Here is a 23,787-nt window from a genome sequence, read left to right as displayed (position 1 = left end):
TCAAATATATTAGAATATTAATAAACAAACAAACTTCGAATATGATTTTTGGGCAAAAGTCAAAGCCCTAATGCGTCTTGATAACACGCCAATAATGGCATACGAATTGGCGTGTCATACATTGTCACACGCCACTTCATGAGATCAGTCTGGCACTGACGTAGCTCTGTTTGCAGTTCATCTGCACTGCCATGAGGTCATTTTATGTTGGCATCGTTTTTTGCACCAGGCAGAGTAATCTGCTCCACTTGGCCAAAGTATACAACATAACCACACACACACACACACACACACACACACACACACACACACACACAGCTGCACACACAGCTGCACACAGAGCCACAGATACAATCTGGCATTATGCAACGCTGTTCAAAGCACTCATTTAATGTGGGTGAAACAGATTCTTTATGCATTCATGTGCATAGGTGCCACATGTATGATATCACTGACACTAAATAAGCTGCACATTTGAATGCATAAGTACACTCATGAATGGTGGTGGAAGAAGTATTGAGATCTTTCAGTTAAGTAAAAGTAGCAATATCACACTATAAAAATACTAATTCATAATTTTATTTCAGCAAAGGTACATAAATTAGCAGAATAAATTACCTAAATTTATAATCCTCAAGAATTTCATCGTATGAAACCCATTTTTTGATGGTATTTATTCTGCCATAGCCGTTAAATGAATTTACACTCATTAGTTACCTAGTAGTTTACATTGTCAGTGGTGCCGCGCTGGATTCAGATCATGGCGTGTGCATGAGCAAGGGATTGCCAGGAAATGAGATGTATGAAATACTTGTACTAGAAGAAATTTGGAAGACAAGAACCGGCATACTTTGGACATCATTTGTGCGCATGCGTCGTATAATGACTCAGTCCAGAAAGCATAACAACTGGTCCCAGGCATTTTGAAGAGAAAAACATTTGTTTCAGTATGTGTAGTTATGTTAACCATGCAAATATGAGTTGCTCGCCTTCCTCTGTTGTATTTCCAACAGAGTAACTGTGCAAAGTGTTTCCTGCCCTACAGTCATCAGTAACGTGTTATTTCGAATGATGTGCTTATTGTTAGCACCGGTAATCACAGCTGTCCCAGAATAGACCAGAAACGGTAAAAGTTATCATGAGGCAGAGGAATGGCCCCTGTCCGCTCAAGCGACTACAAGTTACCTCACACACCCATTGTTGCAGAGTAGAGCTGGGCGATATGGAGAAAATCAAATCACGATATTTTTGACCAAATACATCCATGGCGATATTGTAGGGTTGACTGTTGGTGCTTTCACATAATATTTACACAATGAGAGTTTTGATAAATAGTCATCAATAATGTGGATACCATGACTAGGTGGGTAAAGGCAAATAATAGAACAGCTAGTAAGTCCAGAAAGGTACATCACTTCACTGTAATGCAGCCTTTAAAACCAGGAAAAGACAACACGTGTCATATCACGATATTACAATATCTAAAATGTAAGACGATATCTCTCCTCATATTCGTCTTTGTAGGCTAGTATTACTATATCAGCCTTCACTGATAGTTGGACTTCAGTATTTCCTCTTGACATCAAGATGTGACGTCTCACTTTTAAAGAGTGCAGTGTGCATTCTTGCTAGCTTCACAGTCAGGTTAAGCCCTCTCTGGCCTAAATATCCTAGACATTAGGAGTCATGTGGCTGGAGTTCCCTTCTGTCATTGGCTCTTGGGTGCTCCCAGTTTGGGCAAGTCTCCCCCCTGAGGAATGAGGTCACTGTGACTTTTTGTCCTGGCAAGCTGTGTCTCTGTTTGTACTGAACTCTGGAGGTCAGCAGCTCAGGACTTGCATGCAGATCCCTCACATGCAAACAGCTTGTCTTGTGTGACTGAGTGGAGATGTGGCCTGGAGACAAACTGACGGCGCTTTGCTCAATGAGAGGTAACTTGGAGAGGAAGACCTTGCATGAAGTTAGTGTCCTGCAGAAAGATTTTGTCATTTTGTTCCCAGTGCCGTTGATGGCTGAACTGGTTTCCACCTGAAACAAAACACGTGTACATCAGTCTGACACTGATCTGCTTACTTTGTTCTACTTTGTTGTCTGTGTTTGCCAGGTGAAGGAGCACAAGTGGTGTTTCTGTTTGCTGCTATTTATATGCCAACAGCCCACACACAGATTCAGTCATTAATCATATTGTGTCTGAGGCTGAAATCCAGACAGTTGAGACTGACTCAACGCTGACTGCATACCAGTGTTTCCCATACATAGGTTCTACTTGGGGCAACCCCGCCCCGGTAGATCGAGACCGGCCCAGGTAGATAAAATCCAAATGATTTTTTTTCCTTCAGTCAATGATGTATTTTTATAAGGCACACAGACCAGCGGCCTCCAGCCCCTCCCCCTTGTGAAGTTGCGTTCAGCGTGCATGATGCAGCGTATGGCTGCACGATATGAGGGAAATATGCGATAACGTTGTTGAATATGGCGATAACGATATTACTTGGCGATAAATTAACAGATAAAGTGTACTAATTTTTGCGTTTCTACTGCTTTCAGTATTCTACTAAAATACAAGAAATGGCTTGTTGACATTCACTTCAGCCTCGGCTATCATTAGTAGTAGCACGTTGCTTGTAGTGTTGTGGCTTTCCGGATTAACTGTACTGATAAACTGTAAAAAAAAACAAAAACAAAAAAACAGCGGCCACGCCACTGTAAAAGTGCCCCCGAACTTCGTTTATCGCTAACCAGAGCTACCGTTGCTAACCGAGCGTTCAGTTTGTCTCTGTGCCCGTGAACTGTATTTGTGGACTCAAGCCCGAATAAAACCCAAGATTTTATTAAGTTGGCTGTAAAAGTTTTAAACTACAATTCAGAGTTTGAATGACAGAAATCTGTCAACACGGACATGTATAACATTAGTACCAAACAGCCTGTTTAATGTTATTAGGATCCCAGAACACTTTAAAAAACAAACAATGACCCATAGCGAACAAAATGAACAAGAATGAACGTTAGATAGCGTTAGTCTAATGTGATTTAACAGGAGTTAGGAGGAGACAGTGTTGAGGTTTATAATAACATGTCATTTTCTGTGTGGATCATAGTTTTAAGGTTAAGTTGTTAGTAAATAGAACATTTTAGCTTCCGGTAATCAGTTATTTTATCTGCTGAACCATAAAAGTTATTTAACAAACCAACCAGATTTAACTGACACAGCACATCAAAGGCTACACTTCATCTGTATCCATATCATCTAGTCTGGTTTGTTTAATATGTACATAGGTATTTCTTTCTAAATGATCTGTTAATGTTATGTAGTCATTGTTTTCAATAAATAGTTCATAAACCTTTGTTTGTTAAGTTTGTTACTGAGCCGTGCCGTCACATCCTGCGCCACCCACCACCACGAGTAAATTCTCAACCTGTGGGAAACACTGCGTACACAATATCCGATTTGATGAGTTTGTGGTTGTCTTTGATACGTCACAAAGTGTGTGCTCATCAGTTTGTCTTCATTAATCCCCAACACACCCAGAATGTGTGAGCTTGAAACGGCATTTGAATGTGTGCGTGAATGGGTGCTGGAGTGTTTGCTCATGTACTTTTTGGAGGATCTTGCTTGTCTGCCCAAACGACAACAGGCTGGTTGCCAACATTTGTTTCTTTCTTCATGCCCTCTCTATTTTTTTTTGTGTGTGTGTGTGTGTGTGTGTGTGTGTGCCATTCCCAGAAGGCCATGATTCCTCACTGCACGTGACAGAGACTCTGCCCTTTGCCTGTCATCAGCGCCTCTGGCTGTTTTGAGGTCGCTGTTTAGCAACATGCTTCTTGTTAACCATTATTTACCCTGCCCCCTCCACACTGGGGCCCTCTGACCTAGTAACCAGAGAGCTCAAACAGACAGCTTTTTAATATGTCTGTGTGTTACAGATCCCAACTCTTGTGTCCCATTGGTTATCACGTTTTCAATACTATCTTTATGTAGCTACAGACTGTCTGCAGAGTTGAGTGTGAGGGTATTACAGTACAAATAAATAGAGGAAAAGGTCAAGACGTCGTTATAAATTGCAGTGTTAGTTGCTTTCTCAAACTGAAAATAAGTTGGGTAACACTTTACTTGAAGGTATCTACATAAGGCTGGCTACACACTGGCTGCGTGGCGTGAGCGTGGCGTTTCTGTTGCGTGTCTACTGCGTGGCGGCTGCATAGATTTTTCTATGTCTTTACACACCAGAAACGTGTCTGACGTGGCACTGCTGCTGCTAGCCTTGTCTGTACACATGTATGTTTCCCATTGATAAAATGAAATACCATGTTATACATAAATATAGACTGATTTTGATTACAGCAAAGACAACGTCGGCAGTAAAAACTGCAAAATAGGCTACAGAATATTTCGTTCTGTATGGACAGGTGCAATATTAGAAAATCGATTTATTTTTTATTACATTTATATCTGCATTTATATCAAAACCTAGATACTTTCAAACATCAACATGTCATTTATTAATATGTATTAGTGTCAAAATGACATATAAACATCTTTTCCTATTTTATTTTGCTGGAAACGCTTCCAACACGCTTGTGTGTCGCGTAAAAAATAGGCGTTGATTCTATTTCTAGCATGCACGCGTTTTCGGCGCGGCTCGAGCCGCGCCTGAGACGTGCGTGTCACGCAGGCAGTGTGTAAGCTCTAACCTGTTAAATATGAGCCCGAAATATAAACAGACACGCCACGCAGCTGACATGCTCACGCCACGCATCCAGTGTGTAACCGGCCTAAGAGTGACATGACACTGTCAGGAGTGTCATGTGAGTAATTGTTGACTCTATTACTCTAACTCTGAGTGAATTCCAGGCGAACTCTGTGCTCCTCGCCACAGGGCTTCAGGTGCTTCTAGCAAATCGCTCCGCCCAAGTAGCAGAAGTAGCAGTGCTTCGCCTTTCTGAGAATATAGTTTGCATACGGTTAGAAGATGGCTGTGTCTCAGATGACCTAGTTATTTTTACACACTGTCACTATACAAATCACAACATGTAAATAGTAACATGTTGGCGTTATTTTGTCACTTATTCGGAGCAGTAGGCTAGTTGGAACCGGTTACCTCCAGGATCTGTGCTAGGCTTAGCTAGCGCTGGGTGCGTCAGACAGAGTTACAACACACACAGAGATGAGAAGGGTATGTATGGACATGTCTAACTCTGGGGGTTACTGTGAATAAGCTAAAGTCCCAATAAGTGTTCCTTTAATGACAGAAGCGTTATGTCATAAACGTGTATGACTTGTTTATAATGTTTATGACACGTTCATGACAGTGTCATGTCACTCTTATGTAGATACCTTCAAGTAAAGTGTAACCCTAAGTTGTTTTTAGTTAATACATACATTTTTTTTAACCTGTGTATACCTTCAACACAGCTCTGTCTCTAGCCTGTGAAAACAATGATAACTGTAGTGTAGCTGTAGCAGTCTTCTATTGCTTTTGGCTCCCTGGGTCAAAATGAAATTCTCACATTACCCTGGTGCTTAAGTCTCTTCACTGACTCCCTGTTGCATATTAGATTCAGTTTAAAAACCATACACTTACGTACAGTATAGAGCTTTGCATGGGCAGGCTCCTGCATAATGTATGTGGCTGCATAGTGAATGCTTTGCCTCCTCACTTGCAGTCTTCTGTTTCTGTGGATTCTTTTAAAAATCAGATAAAGCTGTATACCTGTTTAGACCCATATGCACCTGGTCTGCACTTTCAATGTTATTGTGTAATACTGATTGTGTATTGTGTTCACATTCTGTTTTGTCTTTGCCCCTGTAAAGCACTTTGTGACTTACATCCAGTGTTTTTGGAGCTTGGCCCATACTAGAGATTATGGACATATCTGGGTCTCCGCTGCTTCAATTTTGATCATTACACAAAACTCTAGTGAGTCCTACAACTTCATTAGCCTGACGTCGTCATACTCAGATTCTAGTCAGAATACGAGTCTGATACCGCTCCATTGGGCGGTGATTATGGGCCGTGTTTGAACCGAACACGGAAAAAAAATGCCTCTACACTCAATTGGATAGACCTACAACCAATCGAGGAACGGAGAGTCAAAGGCAGGCTTCGACCAACCCCCCAGGAACAGCGCCATGTCTTAAAGCAACCATGGGCTTAGCGGCCAACGGTGGAACTGCACCCCTCTGGCCCAGAAAGACTTTTCCCAGAGACTCTGCATGGCGAAAGAAACCTATATTTCAGCGGATCATTTGTTTTGGGTTACGTCAACTTACCAGCCCGAACACTTAAAGGGTCCTTGTTTAAAACGTCACGTTTTTAACCATTTTTAACATTCACTAGTAGCCAAATCCAGAGTTAATAAACTAGGTATGATGAACGCTCCCCCCCCACCCTCCTCTTAATACATCAATGGCTTCGACAGAGCAAAGGCAGAGACGGCAGTTTCCGTGTCGTGCGGACGGGTCTGGCAATGTGTTTACATACGTAATCGCGGTTCTCTGTTCCTCTTTTTAAAAAGAATGCGCTGTCTATCTTCTAGAACAGACGCGATGGCGGAATCTACCCATCTCAATTCTCCAGCGGCAGCCACCTTTGTTGTAAACAAATTCAACCCAAGCGCTCTTTGGTGACGTGGTTGATTACGTTACTGTTGATCATCTGTCCATGATCGTATAAAGCCCACCCTGACACTTTGATTGGTCCTCTCTGGTTTGAGCATAGTTGCTCCAGTCCAGACACAACTTCCCAACCTCAAATGTTGTGGGCGGGGGCAAAGTTCGGCTGGCATCCAGGCTACAACTTCATGGTAGTGCAATACTAAATCACTGTAGGACCCCTTTTGATACAGAGTAGAAGTGGGCATTATGAATTCAATCTTCCAGGGTTAATGTAAATGGGATTTTTGCAGCATTGCTTGCAGTGGACTCGTACAAGCAAAGATATTAAAGGAATACCTGCCTCTGTGCGAACTGTATGGGGAAATCTCTACAGGACACATTTCTGCTATCTCATTGTATCTATCGTCACATCACATGCTGAGATCATTTTGCTCTTTGTTCGTGAAGACATAGATAGTGTCCTTTACTGTGCCAGAAGCATCTGCTGAGGTATTTCAGGGTAAGGTGTCCATCGAAGGATTGTATCAAGTTCATTTAGAGGGCATGGAGGGACACAAGTCTCTGCTCTCTTTGAAACTTTAACACACCTTATTTTCATTGAATACAGAGTTTTCTCTGCCGAGGGGCAGTATGGCTTGTTTATTGGCTATATGTGATTTAAAGTATGGTTCAGGGCTTTGAAACAAATCGCAAGTTAGAACTCCTAATGTTTAAATAAGCCCAAAATATTGGCTTTGTCTGTTTGCAGCACGTTTGAGTATGTGAAAGTCAATGAATGTCAGTGTTAACCTGGTCTACTAAGAAGTCCCTCTTGAAATTTGAATGTCAACTGCCATCTGTTATTATTCATGAAATAACACATTTACATGGCCAAATTCAACATGACTTGCAAATGTGAGCAGATAAGTGTTTGGACCACAGCCAAATACCTGTGCTCGTCGCCTGCGTTATTACAAAGAAGCATCTTTGTTCCTTTTCTACAGAAGTCTCAAGATTGTTCTCACTCAGCTCAGTTTTGATTTTTCTCAGGAGATTTGATTGCAGTTTGGTGCCATTTGGTATCTTCACCAACTGAGGATGCAGGGTGACAGAAATTGGGCCTGCTTGGGCATGCCAGTGTGTAATGAGAGATGGTGTGTCCCTGCATTCTTGGAGTGTGTGTGTGTGTGTGTGTGTGTGTGTGTGTGTGTGTGTGCTCTGAGGGACGGAGGTAATGATTTTGGTATGAGAGAAAAAAAGCTAGAGCTGCAGTAACTTTACACCCCTTGTCCTCTCCAGTGGTCACTATAAAAAGACATTTCCAGCTGATGAATCAAAAAAGAGAATTGTGAATGGAGCTAACGGTGTGTTTTTAGTAAACATCCAGTGGGGGTGGGGGTGGGGGGCGGGGGGTTATAATAGACTTATCATTGTGTTGGTAAGTGAGCATGTGTGTGCATCATGGATCACAGAGTATTTGGCCAAATGAGAAGGCACCACACACGCACACTAATACTCGTAATCCACCTGCCTCCTCTGTGTCTGCAAGCGAAGGTGCGTGTTCTGTTGCATGGAGGTTCTTTACCACTGCCAGAGGGCTGGCTGGGATGCTCACAGGTAAGTATGTTGAAAATATTTCCCCCTGGCACAGAGATCATGTAGCTTTCAATAGATGTGTGTGAAAAGGACTGACATAAGAGGAGCAAGAAAGTTTAAAGGGGGGTATGAGACAAAAGGTAGAAAACGGGAAGTTCAAAGACATGGGAGGCGAAGCAGAGAAGTGAGGAGAAAATTGATCTATTTAAGAGAAAAGTAGATGTTTTGCCGAAAGATATATGAGAAGAGGAACAGAGATGATAAATATGTGATTATCAGCCAGGCCCAATCCTTGGAATGAGGGATGCGCGGAAGGGGGAGGAAGGAAGGGAGGAGAGTGTGATTCATGGTATTAACAGAGGTGGAGAAGGTGTCGAAATTTGTTGACCCAGCTGAAATGTTTATTGTCCTATCCCATCGACTCCCGCTGTGTGTTTTTGACTTCAGAGCTGCCGATTGCTTTTCCTCTACAGTGAGGAGCCTGAGCGCAAGTCCACTCCCTGCTGCTGCCTCCGGAGAATGACTGACCACTGCGTGTGTGCGTGCGTGCGTGCGTGCGTGCGTGCGTGCGTGTGTGTGTGTGTGTGTGTGTGTGTGTCAGCCAGCCACAGGGATGTTGGTCTGGTGCACCCTGCCCGGCTGACTCCTTTTAAATAAGCACTGCTGTGTGTGTTTGGACTGTAAGGCGCGAGGGCAGCTCAGCCACTGTGTTCAGGAAGTGAAATAAACTTTTCCTGGGAATGGATACAAGTGCATTTACTGATTTATTTTTTGTATTAATTGGACACAAATCTATACAAACTCACAGGAGATATTCCCGTAGTTAAAGCTTTTGCTGAACCACTGTTTTGCAGGCCCTAATGACAGGATATCCTTGACCACACCTCCTTCATAATCATATTCTTTTCCTTCATTCACCGTCTGTTATCCCACTTCCCTACATTGACTTTCTCACTTACTAGAATACATTGTTCATTATCTCAGAAGAATCTATTGGAAAGGAAAGACTAAGGTTATCTGGAATAACTTGGAAATTAGGGACGTAATAAAGGGTCTGGCCCCCCTCCCATTCAGACAGATTTCCAGCTGGACAGGCCAATCACAACCGTCTATCTCACATAGGGCGGGTCTAAGATGAAGAGTGACGAGATCAGACGGTCTACTAAAAACTAGATGTTTCTGATCAAATATGAATCAAAATGATGTTACTGTTTTTTTTGTTTTTTTACTTTAACACATTTTAGTTGTTGCTGTAATTTCAGGAAGTTTGTGACCAGGCAGCCATTTTCTTTAATGCTTCACAACGGCAATTGCATGGGTTGCTTAGAGCTGCGTCGCTTGATTGCTCTGATTGGTTGTGGGTCAAGGCATTTTGGTCTGTTGATAACGCCTCTTGGAAATCGAAAATTAACTGAGAGGTGTTTTCTTTTTCGTCAACGCTATTGCATGTTGATATCGCCACAGTCGGGCGTTTAAAGGCAAGTCTGTTCGGTGTGTTCTGTGCCGTCGTCAGTCGGAGGAGCCGTCAGCGTTCATTTTGGCCGATTTGACTTGTAATATCAGTGAAGGATATTGGAAGCACTTTTCCGGTGAGCGTTACTGCGCAGCCTCCAACTGAGAGAGACGATGTAAATGTGACGTGAGCAACCTGTCTGAAAGTTGTAAGCCTTCTGGTAGCTGTGCCAAGAGAAATCTCAATCATTCCGATTATTGCAGAGACGGAGAGCGTAGGTATATGTAAGGAGATAACATGGGCACAGGCTAATTATTGGTAACTAAAATGCTAGTTAACATTAGTAATTACACTTAAACAGCTAATGTGAGACGAAACTGCCTGCGAGCTTCTCCTGTACTGTACAGTAATTTCTCTACTGTGTGACAGTAAGTCGCGTGGTTATGACTCAATCGTTAGCCTATTTTTACAAAAACGCCTGCTACGGAGCCATAACGTGAGATACAAGGTAATGGAGACTTTTATACATTGTCGTGTTTCTTTAGAAATAAACAATGGACAAATGGTCCAGTGCTAGCCCTTGACTAGCGAATCGGTGCTTCTTCCACAAGAAGAAGCCCGAGAGCTGACAACGCCAGTATCTTCTTATTACTAGCCATCGTATTTTCTTCCGTTCAGCGAGTAATGACAACAACGATCCTTCTTGACTACTATCAATGCTCTCTGATGGAAAAAATGACTGACGACAGCATGCTCTGTGTGTTTTTGGGGCGACAATACAGACTTATTACGTCTCACGCACGCGCAGAACGTACGCTCAAGTCTGCGTCGCTTCGGTGTGTTCTGAGGCACGCGGTCGGCCGTCGGGTTGGTGTGTCAGAGCCTTAATGACAGCGGTGCTGTCTCGTCATATCGCCTATCGTTAACAAATTTAACACTTCAGCAGAGGTGTTAATTTCCAAACAGGCTTAGTGGCTTGACAGTTAATGTTTTAAGTATGGATTTGATTCGCTGGGGTATTTTGCCAACGGTAAAGTTATTAGTGTTATAAGTTAGCAGCACACTTGAACAACCGGACCCAGGGTAAGCATAGAGGGTGAGTCTGAGTGAGAAGGAAGAAGTGGTGAATTTACAGCTCTCAGTAACTTAATACGATCTAGTGTCAGCAAAAACGCCATTTGATTGAGTTTCCTCTAAGCGAAATGATCCGAGTGAATTTAAACGGGGCTTTTATTCTAAAGGGTATAAATCATTTTTTATTGAATGTCCTCTTAGCATAATGCTGAGTGTATTTAAGATGGAACTTTTATTGAGAAGGGTAGACACGGAGGAGCCAGCGTAATGGCAGCGCTTTTTTCCTCAACCTTTTTTCCACGGCCTTTTAGTTTTATTCACAGTTTAATATCCAACGCTGTCCAAACTGCTCCAAATTCCAAACCCCAAGTTCATTGGGTACCCAGGAGATATTTCAAAGACAGACCACTAGGGCTGGGCGATATGGAGAAAATCCAATATCCCGATATTTTTGACCGAATACCTCGATATCGATACCACAACGACATTGTAGTGTTGACTATTGGTGCTTTCACGAAATATTTACACAATGAGATTTTTGATAAATAATCATCAGTAATGTGGATATAATGACTTAGTTGGTAAAGGTAAATAATAGAACAGTTACAACAGTCTGGTAAGTTCAGAAAATGACATCACTTTACTGTAATGCAGCCTCTAAAACCAGGAAAAAACAACACTTGTGCCATATTACGATATCCAAAATCTAAGACGATATTTAGTCTCGTATCACGATATCGATATATTGATACATTGCCCAGCTCTACAGACCACACACACATACAGAGGCTTCCCGATTAGATGTCTAATCGTATACATAGAAAGTAGCGTCAAACTTTAGACTGAATTTAGACTAGTCTATACCGCAACACCTGCTGCTCGGTCTTTCCCAGGAAAAGTCCTCTTGTGAACAGGAAGGATGCGTTATACATTTTCAGCTCTTTTTTTTTTAATGAGAAGCAATAGCAATCATAGCTGTAAAATCACAGAAAAGTGTGCATTGCAGAAACTGATAGAACCTAACAAGAAACAGCCTTCACAGTACTCTCCACACGATTTAATTGATCTCTGATTTGTGTCTATATTGATTGATTTTCTTCATGATGATTGTTGGTGACACTTTTCCTTTTCGTGTTCCACTACATCAGCATGGTTAAATTAACCATTGCTCCCATTTCCTGTATTACAGGTGCCACTGTTATACAGCGAAAATAGCACTTCAAAAGAAAGACAGGGTAATTAGAAAGTGTCAGAGATCAGGTGACTGCTAGGAAAAGCTCTTGCTTCCTGCTCTCCTAACTGTCTTCCTGTTTCTCAACAGAGGGGGCGGAGTCTTCCAAGGCAGTAGGAGGAGAAGGAGGGGAGCATATATGAGCCTAAGGAGCAGACAGACGCTCAGGTTAGTGTTCATTTGGTTCGCACACACGCAGGAACACACTACGCTAACCGGCACATTGGCTCTTGTGCCGTGCAGACTCAGAGCTCCTACCTGCTTCTTACAGCGTAACTCACGACTTCTGGTTTTCCAGTTTTAAGATCCCACTGTGACTCGTATACATCATGTAAGTAAACTTTACCTTCTGTCCTGTTTGAGCAGATCGGAGTGCCTCCGGTGTGTAGACTTGGGGCTGTGTCTGTGTACTTAAAAATGGGGGAGGGCTTGTTGATCTGGCAGATATCGACAGCAAACTTTACACTTGAGAGTGATGTTTTGACTTAAAGACTTTTGTCAATATCTCTTTAGTGAGTTAAGCTATTGCTTTCTTTTATGGCCTGTGTATGTAAATGCCTTCAATCCATTATTGCTATTAATATCTTAAACATAGCAAGAAGCTCAGCTTAAGCCTTCTGATAGCAGACCATACAGAGCAATTGAAATGCTCTATTATTATAGAGGCAGCTCTTGTCTCTTTTTGTGCTTCTGCCTGTGCTTCCTTGTCCTTGGGATGGAATGCCAGATCTAAAAATACTGGTCTTGATTATAACATTTGGCAGCTCTGCTCCAGGACTATTTTCATTCCTACAGCTCTCAGCTGTAACAGGGTGAGAAGCTGCCCGGCAGGCTGGCAGAGTGGATGTATTGTACCGTCCTAACAAGTTTCATGTTGACGTTTTATGTCAAGCAGAGAAGGAAAGTTTTTCTCACCGCTAACATGGCAGAGGTACTTGGGTTCATCTCACTGACTGTGTTGATAAGGGACAAAGATGTGACAAAGTTTTATGAGCTCATTTGTTTCTCTTGTCTCTCTAAGATGCATAGTGTTACTTCAGTTTTGAAGCCTGTATGTGTATGGGAGAGAAATAAATGTCTAGCACATTAGGCTGTTGGCTAAAACAAACAAAAACATGCTATTCATGACCGCTCTTTCAGTACCTCTCTCTGTCAGTGGATGGGTAATTGGGGATTATAAAGGGATAAGTCAGAGGTGTGTGTGTGTGTGTGTGTGTGTGTGTGTGTGTGTGTGTGTGTGTGTGTGTGTGAGACTCCCTGGATCCAAGCCAACAGTGTGGCCTAGCCATTGAGGCGACTCCACAGTGACCACTCTCCCTCCCACCAGTGTGTGTGCCATGTGGCTCTGTAGCTGACTAAGGACAGCAGTATGTGATTGCGTCCACGCTTGCGTGTCTCTGGAATCTTTTCATCACCACGTTATGGGGGGGGGGGGTATTTTTTTGTTTGCCTTCAGTGTCATCGTTCAGCATAGACGTGTGTGTGTGTGTGTGTGTGACTGTTCAGGTATGCAGTTCTGTATCTTTTAGTATGCAGTTGGCATGTAATTGCATTAGTGTGTATGTTTGTCTGTATGTGCACGTATGTCTCCACGTGTGTGTGTTACCTGAGAGATTAGCTCGAGCTGAGTGAGGCAATAAAAAAATGCCTCAAGCCCCTGATCCAAACACAGACACACTTAAAATTACACTCATCTCCCAAGATCTACAGATCAGTTTGCAGGGTATCATCACAGTTTCCGTAATCAGCAGAAATTCTTAGCTGGATCCGAGTTTTTTCACCCTCTGGAGGCTCAGCAATGCCAGAATCCCTTACGGTCATTGTAAATATGAGGGGTTGTAACCCTACATGCTGGTTATCCAGTACAGGGAGAGAAGAAAAGCACCCAACATCTTATCATTTTATATAAATATATAATATAGGATTACTTTTTGTACTTCAAACAAGACCTAAAGTTGCCTGCCGTTCTTCAAAATGTACCAGAATTCGTTGAGTTTTGTAATAGTGTAATGCACTCTGAAAGAATCTGAAAATCCACATAACTTCATCTACTGGGTTGTGCCAACGGAGTGCAGTAACAGTATGTAGATTGGGAAGTTCTCTGGCTATCTATCAATTACTTTTCCAGTAACAGTTTGTAAGATGCTGCTTCTAGTTGGTGATAATTCATTTCATTTACAACCATAAATACAGAAGAGTGGATGAAATTTTTTTTTAGTGTTGTATTATGTCGTTCTTGTTCATGTGACAAAGCATATGTGATATTTTTTTTTCTTCTATTTATCTAATGTGGGCCAATGGCAGATGTTATAATATGTTTGTCTTAGCTGTCGCGTTTAGTTTTCCTGAGGGAAGACTTAGCCACCTGCTCTCCACTGATTACCTACTCAGTCAAAGCGGTCTTCCACACGCACACACACACACACACACACACACACACACACACACACACACACACACACACACACACACGGATGCTGACATTCATGGATGCACATATACACATGAGACAGGATTTCATTGGACCCCTCTCCATCCCACCCTTGGGTGTAATTGTGCATGGATGTGTGTGTTTCCTGAGGCCACAGGATCAGACAGTGATGGGCAGAGGTGGAGGAGGGGGTTTAAGGGGAGACCAATGGGTGAAGAGACTGGGGGAGGGCCATACAAAGATGAACATAGATGCTATAATAACTGTCTGCTTATGGTTCAATGGTTGTTTTTGCAGTTGACTAGACCCTAGTGCACAATAGTTGCATAACCCTCTAGTCCAGACACTTCAGTCATGCATGTCAGCCAAGTTCTCCACCGAGCCAAGTGCTGTTTTCAGTAGGAAATGGTCAGCGTGGCTGGAGCTGATAGATGCACAGCACTGTGTGGTGAGGCCAGGGCATTAACATTAGCACTGCCAAGCATTTTAGGGGTACTATAACCACCAAGTCCGACGGCCAAGAAGTGATGCAAGACCATTAGTGTCCTGCATCAGCCTGTCGAGGTTCTAATTAGAAATAATGACCAGCTTGCTCTACGTTATTTACTTATAATAGCGCACACCCAGGACTGAATCCCTGACAGAAAGTGTGATTATTTTCTTTTAATTTCTGATATTCTGAATTTTACATATGATATATGAAAAGAATGAATACTGTGGGCCTACAGAACCTTAGTATGCATAGAAGTGCATGTGAGTGAATATTGACGTGCAAATGAGTTTCTATGTCCCATTCATTGTCTCAATGCGCTGTACGGCCATCATGCATATGCGTCAATTCAGCTGCGGAGGAGGGTACCAACGTTAATCAGCACTACTCCTGTTGAACAAAGGGGGGGGAGGGGGTGTAGCTTGTGAAAACGACACCAAAAACCTGTTTATTTGGTTTTTTAAATGTTCTATCATTATGACTATTTGGGAATGTGCAGAATAGATAAGGAAATGTCAGGGCAGGTGGAGGGAAACGACAATGACAGAATAATTAAATTTTTTTTTAATCACAACTTTTAATGTGGTGGGCTCTGGCGGTTCTAGTGTTAAGGCTTGAATCCTGTGAGGTCTGGTGCCTGCCTCTCTGTCTTCATTAGCTGTGTTTGGAGCTCCCTAAATCAGCCTGGAGGGGTGTGACTGATAACCTTTTGAACTCTTCTTTTAAGCTTTTATGGACTTACAAACTGAAGCTGGGGTGTCCCAGTGGGGTGATGGGCTGGGGCTTGTGTTGCATGCACATAACCTTTTTATACCCAGGTTTGGGCTTATTTTCTATCAGGTTAGACTATCATTCAACCAGCGGATTCATGGAGAGTTCAAGTGGCAGCCTTGATGGGATTTCATCAGATGATGTACTTTGTGTTTAGTGATATGTCGGCAAATGTACTCATGAGACTTATTGTTTTCCTTTTTTGTTAAGCAGTGGTTAGATTGGACAGTCTGTGCTACAGCTTACCTCAGTGTGGATTCCTCTACAGCGGTTGCCAGTGCATTGTGTACCGGCTTCATGGCAAAGAGGCCAAGTGCCCAGAAATAGATGGGCGAAGGTCACCATAAAACAAGGCCAACCTGCCGGTCACGCAGTCAGAAGAAAACACTCCAGCTGAGTGTGTTTGTCTGTTTTTCTGTCTTTGTCAAACATTTCCTGTTGTGAAATGCATCATTGCTTCCTTCTCATCCCTCCAGTGGGCCACAAACCTGAGAAATCACTGCTGACTAACTCGCCGCAACTTCTCTCTCTCTCTCTCTCTCTCTCTCTCGCTCTCGCTCTCTCTCTCTCTCTCTCTCTCGCTCTCTCTGCCTCTGCTTGGGGTGAAGGTGACTCTTTCAAAGAACATTCATGATACTGAGTTTTTTTCTCTGACATTGAAGGATTTAAACATAATTTGCTTGTGTTTAGCTGCACATTGCCCCTGAGCAACATACTGATCCCCTTCCAGCTCGAGGAAAGTTGTTTAGCTCAAACAGACCTCTGAGATTGAATTAATTGAAATCACCTTATCACCCGATCTTGTTAAGATCATGAATGGAAGGAACATCCATAAAAAAAGCATCTTATCTACACTTACATCGTTCATTTAGTTCACAAGATTATTGATGTTTTCTTCAGTGTCTGCTAGGGCTGCACGATTATGGCCAAAATGATAATCCCTTGACAGGAGGGGATTTCTGGTGACATCTCTTTAGGTGGGGTCTTTTGTTTTCTATACAATCTGGGGTCAATGTCCGCTGGAACCAAGGCCACTGCAGTATGTACCAGCTGGCTTCACAGACCCCACACATGACATGCACCTTGTTCCTGTCCCTCAATGTTTGGACCCTCAAGAGAACTGCATCTTCTTGTTTTTGTCATGATTTACGACATTTTCTAAGGAAAACGAGTATAAAAAGTATAAGTTCTGGCCTGTGTTCCTCTTTCCTCTTGCCTCGCCTCTCTGGCCGGAATCCATTTTCTCACATGTTGCTGTTTGCTATTTAGTCACTCAGTAACTTTGTGCTAGGAAATAGGAAAAAAAAAGAGACTAATTGCTCCCAGTTGTGGGCTCTCCTTATAATTAGTCTTAAGCAGGCCGGTTGGTAGTTGACCATAGTCAGCTGTGGTTAAAGGTTAGTCATCCCTTCTTTTGAGCAGGAGCTTCCCGTGCCACCCCTTTTGCCACACTTTTATCTTTCAGTTCTTTCTGTCCTCACTCACACACACAGCAGACATCATATGCCATATCATTACCCGCTAATATGGCGGTTGGAAAGCCGAATGTAAAAGCGGTCAGATTCATAACAACACAGTGGTTCGCATAGTTTTATGATAATCGAACCGAGCAAGTTTCCATCGTGGAAAAGAAATATCATTCCTTGGTCTGTTGCTGTGGTTGGTGCCTGTGGTGCACTCATCGCTTTTAGAGACATCAGCTGTTTGTGCAACTGCAGAACAGAACATGATTGGAAAGCGAAAGATGGAAAGTTAGAAAAACAAGACAGACAGGCTGAGAGAGAGACACACACACACACACACACACACACACACACACAGTTCAACATTGGCACCAGCCAAATGCTGGTAAAATATGCAAGTGACTGGTAGATTTGCTTCACTCACCAGCCAAAAAAGAACAATGGTAATCTATTGAGTGGCTGGTAAATTTTTAACCTTCACAAGCCATTTGGCCATTTCTAGTAGTTCAAACTCTTTCTCCTTCCATTTCTCCATCTTCAACAGTATCCATGGCTAAACTGTTGGGTCCAGTAAGGTAACAAAGGAGTAAATAATGAGTGGATTATATATAGTTCTCCACTGAAAGTGAAAGTGTGTGTTTGCATGCACAAAGCTCTTGCGTGGTTGTTAAAGCCTTGTGTTTTATAGTGTTTGAACTGGAGCGATATCCCATGATTCCCCTTTTGTGTTTTAGATGATTAGTCTATTATAGTAACTATGTTTTAAGGTGTGTGCCAGAGGCAGAAATGGAGCCTTTAAACTACATTGTTATGTTTTGGAAAAGGCAGAGAGGTGGCCAAGTTAGTATGTGTACACATTTTAAACCATTACACATTAAATTGGGACCCCTGTCAAAGTATTTGTATAATTTTCTTGTACCCAAAGACCAGCCAAATGTTGGCCATTCTTGAAGAAATTGGTGTTTTTGTGGACCTGGAAAAAGGCTCTAAATCTGGACTAAAAGGATGTGTTTTTTTCAGTAGAGGCCTGTTTGAGGGTAATGACAAGGCCACAGCATACTAAACCTGAACTGGCTGAGGTTTCTGATTCTGTGACCAGACTTTTGTCCTCACTTGTTCTTTAGGATGAGTTTCTATGAATGGACACATACATACCACAATTTCTTTACTTATAGCTATTGCACTGAAGCTGGTGTTAGTGTGTGAGTGGGGAGGCAGAAGACCTTTTTCTGGTGTTTCCCAAGTACTTCCTCTTTAAGGCCTTTATGTATTTAAAAAAAATAATTATTAACACATTGTATTGCTTCAAAAAAAAATTTTTAAGATGGGCTTTAATGGCTGTATTCAAATAGTCTCTAGGCTGGATACTGTATGTGTAAAGTGTAAGGGATTGGCTCCAGTTTTTACTGTGGTCTTTTGTGTGTTTACTGTGCTGGGGTGCAAACATTTAATCTAGCAGGTGGAGCACCAGCGTTGCATCATGTGCCTGGTTTGTTGACAGACGCACCACATTCCGTACATTGGAGCACTACTGAATATGTGAAAAAAGTTGTATGAAACCTTTTGTCTAAGTTTCTCCGAGGATCATTAGGCCCTTTTTGATAAGCCAAAAGTCCAAACTGGGATGATGTCGTCATCATCTTCTGTGCGTCTAATGGGTTTCTGTCCTCCTGTAACTGAAACTAACGAAACAATCTCTCCTTTCTTTGCCAATAAGGTGTCACATTTTTCTCTCAGTCAGATCATTTTTCTTTATTGTGCGTTCATTATTTGCATAGTACTATGTTTTGCTCTGGCTCCTGAATGTACTCCCTAGAATTTTGCCTCAAGGCTTTTGGTCGCTTAATGTTTGTGAATTATTATTTTCTGTGATGCAAATGTGTTTGCAATTTAAGCCAGACTATTTTAAACTCGTCTTTGGTTTGTCACATAGTCGAGATGAAAGCAAAATGTGTGACTGTTGTGTGCATATCTGTGGGTTTTCAAGCTGTGTGTGTGTGTGTGTGTGTGTGTCTGTGTGTCCAAGTCTAAGCTGTCATGGTTGCTTTTGCTCTTTCTCTCTGCTGCTGTTCAGGGATGAGAGGAGGGAGATGTGGGGGGGAAACGGGGTCACATGTTGAAGGAGACAGGAAGGAAGACAGCTATAAAAAGACTAATTAAAAATGTGCGAATAGATATGTGTTGGAGGTGGAGGTGAGGAGGAGGAGGGGGAGAGAGAAACGGGCCCACTAACTGGGTGTGATGTAACCCTGGAGTGTAATGTTGTAAACGATAAGATGCGGGGGGGGGGGGATGAGCAGCGGGGAAGAGTGGAGTGTTTTTTTGGGGGGGGGATTTGGAGAGAATTGTTTTTCTGGGAAATTAGAGCTTTGAGAAACGGGGAAAAACATGAACACAGTGTGTCGGCAGTGCTTTTAATTCCTAATACCCAGAAACGATACAGAAGTAATTGGGTGCAAACATGTAAAAACTGTGAAAAAACTTTCACTGCCTCTCTGTTTGTCTCTTAACTAAAGTTGCAATTGTTAGGCCAGTGTTTAGACACTGTGTAAACATTAAGACCATAGCACTACAAGCACCAGCTGAATAGTTAAAATACAAATGTAATCTCTATTAGACATGGAATAAGGCAATGGTCTATTGTTTGCTGTGTCTCTGTTGTTCACACCATCCGCACTTGTCTCTGCTTCTGCGCTGATGAAGACAAAGAGCTGAACAAGAAGAACAGTTGTGTGGGCTTTCAGTGTTTTTCACAATGTTTTCATAACCCCCCGCTGAGCTTGATGCAAGTCAATGTAAAAGATTGCAGCTGTTTTGCCCGTTGTCCTCCTCTCTTTCTCTCCCCCCTTTCTCCCTTTCAAAGAATTTTCATTTGAATGAAAACCCTGCTCAGTGTTTTGTTGTGCTCAGAGGGGGGAGGGGTTCGATTGGTCAGAATCCCTTTCGGGGTGGACCAATTGGAGCACGCCTCCCGCCTCCCACTCCACCCCTGTGCCCCACTGAGGCTCCCAGCCTGAGTGTGATTGGCTGACTGGGAGGAGCTAGACTCTGTATTAAAGCCTGTCCCGTCTGCTCCACTTCAGTGTTAAAGAGAGTCCCTGTCTGCCAGCCGTCTGTGAGAGTGTGTGTGTGTGTGTGTGTGTGTGTGTGTCAATACCAGTGCGTGTGGATGCTTTTGTTGATGAGAGGCGGATAGGAAACTGAGAGCGCTACTATTATCTGACTTTGAATTCCATCTCTTTTTTTTAAACCCTCTCCAGGATTGTGGGGCTCTCCAGCTGAGTTCCTGGACGGCTTTTTGTATCACATCAAAACTGGACAGGCGGACGGGCTTGACAAACGAGTTGGACGGAGATCTTGAAGGGGGATCTTAAAGGCCAGTGTGTTGCCAGTATCATTGCTGACTGATCTACCAGACCTGCGTTTTGGATAAAGAGCTCCCATCAGCTGCGCTGTGGCTGACCGGTGACCCCGATCTGCAGCCAGACCGCACTTTTGGGTCACCACTGAGCTAATAGATGTGGTCTGGTCGAGCCTGATGTGGAATTTGACCCCGACTGACCCTGTCCCACAAGTAGTCTTTAACTGAGACTCAGCGGAAAGGAAGGATAACAGCAAGAGGGGCAACTGAGAAGAAAGGAGGAAGAAAAGGAGACGTGAGAGCAGCAGCACAGCGACTGGTAAGGAAGTTAAAGGCGGCTCTGGGAGCGAGGGTGCGAGGGAGGAAGCAGTGTGTGTGTGTGTGTGTGTGTGTGTGTGTGTGTGTGTGTGGGGGGGGGGGAAGAGAGAAAAGAGGGTACAAAAGAGCTATTTTCTGAAGCCTAGAGAGGACATGCGGGAGCTCTAAAAGGATGTTCGTTGACTCACCCACCTCTCCCTCTGTCACTTTTTCTTTTTGTCTCTAGTCTAACTTATATCTCCTCATGTTCACAACATTGTGGTTGCTATGTTACCTTTTAACACAATAAATAGTTTTTTTGTTGTTTTTTTTATTAAACAAACGGCATAAACACACTTACACATCAGCAGCAGTTTATGTTTAGATTATTTGCGTGTCTTTCCTATGTACATAATTCAGTAAAAAAAAAAAAAAACGTTTGACTGATAGAAAATGTTTCTTTCTCTCTGTCAGCTCGTCCAGTATGCCGGTGGAGACCCTGCGGCCATCAGACGGCCGTCTGGCCGGGGTTCCCTTCACCTCCGCCATGCCCTTCAGGATACTTCACAAGGGCCCAGACTACTTCCGTCGTCAGGCTGAGCCTGGGGCCCGTAAGCTGAGCGCTGTAGAACGCCTGGAGGCTGACAAGGCCAAGTACGTGAAGAGCCAGCAGGTGGCCCTCACCCGCCAGGCCCCCATCAAACCACCAATCATCCGCAAGCCCCTCGTTCCTCCGGGGATGATGCTCCAGTGCCAGATCAGCACTCCTCCAGCCCGCAAAGTTCCCCGCTGCCCAGCTGATGTGGAAAACAGAGGCGGGAGAGACGGACCAGGAGGAAGAAGAGGACCTGCTCTTAACTTGGATATTCTGAATAATCTTATCAATGATGTATGTGATGGACCAATTCCCTGTTCCCAGTCCTCTTCCTCCACCTCCCCCTCCTCTTCGTCTCCTTCATCAGGAGCTAAGAGCATCGGCAGCAGCCTGTCAGCAGAACAAGAGAGGAGCAACCAACTCCTCAACAACCTCAAACCTTTGAATCACAGCACCGTCAACTCCTCCTCCGCCTCCTCCTGCACTTCCTCTCCACTCAACAACAACCTCCGGATCCCTGCAGCAGAACCCTCCCGCCGCCCACCCCCTGTTCCAGCACGAGTACCCCGGATAGGGGTTCCAGCACCCTACAGCTCCCCTAACTCAGTGACAGTGCGCAGGGTGGACGTTCGACCTCAGGCTGACATTAGGAAGCCTCAGAGGACCCTACTGCAGCCGCAACTCAGGCCCAGACAGACTGCCCAGGGCCAAGTGCCACACCCCCTGGTCCCACCTCCACCACCTCCTCCACCCTCTCAGAACAAACCCCAACCCCACCCCCAGTTCATGACCCCCTCCCAAACCCTGCCCTCCCCTCCAGTCTACCTCCCACCTAGTCCCATGTTGATCCGAGCTGGCATGATCCCGCCAGCCTCCCCCGCTTTCACCCGGATATCGAACGCCAGCTCCAAGGGCTCTGCCCGTAAGCACCCATCCTTGCATCGCTCCAAGTCGGACCTGAGCGACCGTTACTCGCGCGCCACAGCCGACCTGGAGCGCTTCTTCAACTACTGCGGGCTGGACCCGGGGGAGGTGGAGGGCATGGGTGGAGTGGAGCGTTTCACAAGAGCCAACTCAGACATTGTGTCGGTCTCCAAGCTCCGCAGCGTCAGCACGCCCAGCTCGGAGTGTGGGGACGAGGCTGCCCAGGCAAGGGAGGACGGGGGAGACGAGGATGCCGATGGCGGGCCGGCAAGAGGCAACGAACGGGTCCCCTACGGCATCTCCGTCATCGAGAGGAACGCGCGAGTCATCAAGTGGCTGTACGGCATCCGTCAGGCACGAGACGCCAACAACGCTGTCTCTAACGTATAGACTAACGAGGACTTCTGACTAAGAGTCAGACAGGGAAGCAGTACCTTTTTGTATATATACATACGTCTGAAGACGGGAAAGCCCATCTGTTCATCTTCTGCTGCCTTACATTACATTTAAGGATAATCCAGTAGTTGTTTTTTTCTAGTTCCTGTCAAGACTCACACATTTTGGAAATTACACATCAGTAATTGTTATCTGGGCTTGGAGTCAGGACTGCTTCCCTGCAGGACGAAATGGACGATACATTTCCCTTTTCCTTCACTTGATCTTGTATGACAATATTGGTTTACGAAAGCAATAATAGACTGGTATAAATGATGATGGTGAGGATGAAGGCAGAGGATGTTTGCGATTGTGGTTCCTTGTGTAAAGGTACTTTGTGCGTGCGTGCGTGCGTGCGTGTGCGTGTGCGTGTGCGTGTGTGTGTGTGTGTGTGTGTGTGTGTGTGTGTGTGTACCAGAGAGCTCCGCAGCACAAAGCCACTGGAACTTGGCTGCAAACTGCTGGAGACTCTGATGCTACACAGTGCAGTGACTGTTGAGCAAGCCAGGAAGAGAACCACATTGATACTGTGAAACTTCACAAAAAAAGCTTCCATAAACACATTTGTATTTTCAAAAATCTTGTGGCTGTAAGACTGTTATTATACAATTTTCTGTCAGCATGCGAGTGAAACATTTGTACACATTTTATTTTAGGGTTTGTCATGTCAACAACAGCACACACTTTGCTCATACACAGATTATCAATTCACGGCACAGACGTGCATTCAGGTCAATTACAGTAAATATGGGAGCAGCTGCAGTTGGTGCTCTCTGTATATCTGACTGTAACATTGTCTAGGTGTGTGATTGCATCTGAAATATGGTCTCATGTCTTGGATTATGCTGCACTGGTGCAGTGAGCGAAATCTGTTTACTATGTATTAGGGGTGGTACGGTTCACAAAATCTTCGGTTCGTATCACGGTTTTAGGGTCACGGTTTTCGGTTCTGTACGATTCTTGTTATTTTTTTCTTTTAATCTTTAACACTCCAGAAATATACTTCAGCATATGATATATAGCTAAAATTAGCATATTGAATGCATGTTGCACAATACATGCATACAGTGG

At 43.8% G+C, this 23,787-nt stretch overlaps 1 protein-coding gene across 2 annotated transcripts; it reads left to right on the top strand.

Annotated features, from left to right (window-relative positions):
• The first annotated feature begins 12,039 nt into the window (after positions 1–12,039).
• LOC144520521 (protein FAM110A) lies at positions 12,040–23,295 on the top strand. Of its 2 annotated transcripts, none has more exons than XM_078254278.1 (3): positions 12,040–12,117; positions 20,365–20,784; positions 21,237–23,295. In XM_078254278.1, the coding sequence occupies exon 3, from the start codon at positions 21,247–21,249 to the stop codon at positions 22,669–22,671; it is 1,425 nt and encodes a 474-aa protein (XP_078110404.1). In that variant the 5' UTR covers positions 12,040–12,117; positions 20,365–20,784; positions 21,237–21,246; the 3' UTR covers positions 22,672–23,295. The 2 variants fall into 2 exon arrangements, with proteins under 2 accessions (XP_078110404.1, XP_078110403.1); XM_078254277.1 differs by lacking the exon at positions 12,040–12,117 and adding an exon at positions 12,124–12,280.
• The last annotated feature ends 492 nt before the right edge of the window (positions 23,296–23,787 follow it).

Source organism: Sander vitreus, chromosome 7, assembly GCF_031162955.1.
Source record: "Sander vitreus isolate 19-12246 chromosome 7, sanVit1, whole genome shotgun sequence".
Taxonomy (NCBI): Eukaryota; Metazoa; Chordata; class Actinopteri; order Perciformes; family Percidae; genus Sander; species Sander vitreus.
The sequence above is the reverse complement of the archived record's forward strand: the minus strand, read 5'-3'. Positions and strand labels throughout refer to the sequence as shown.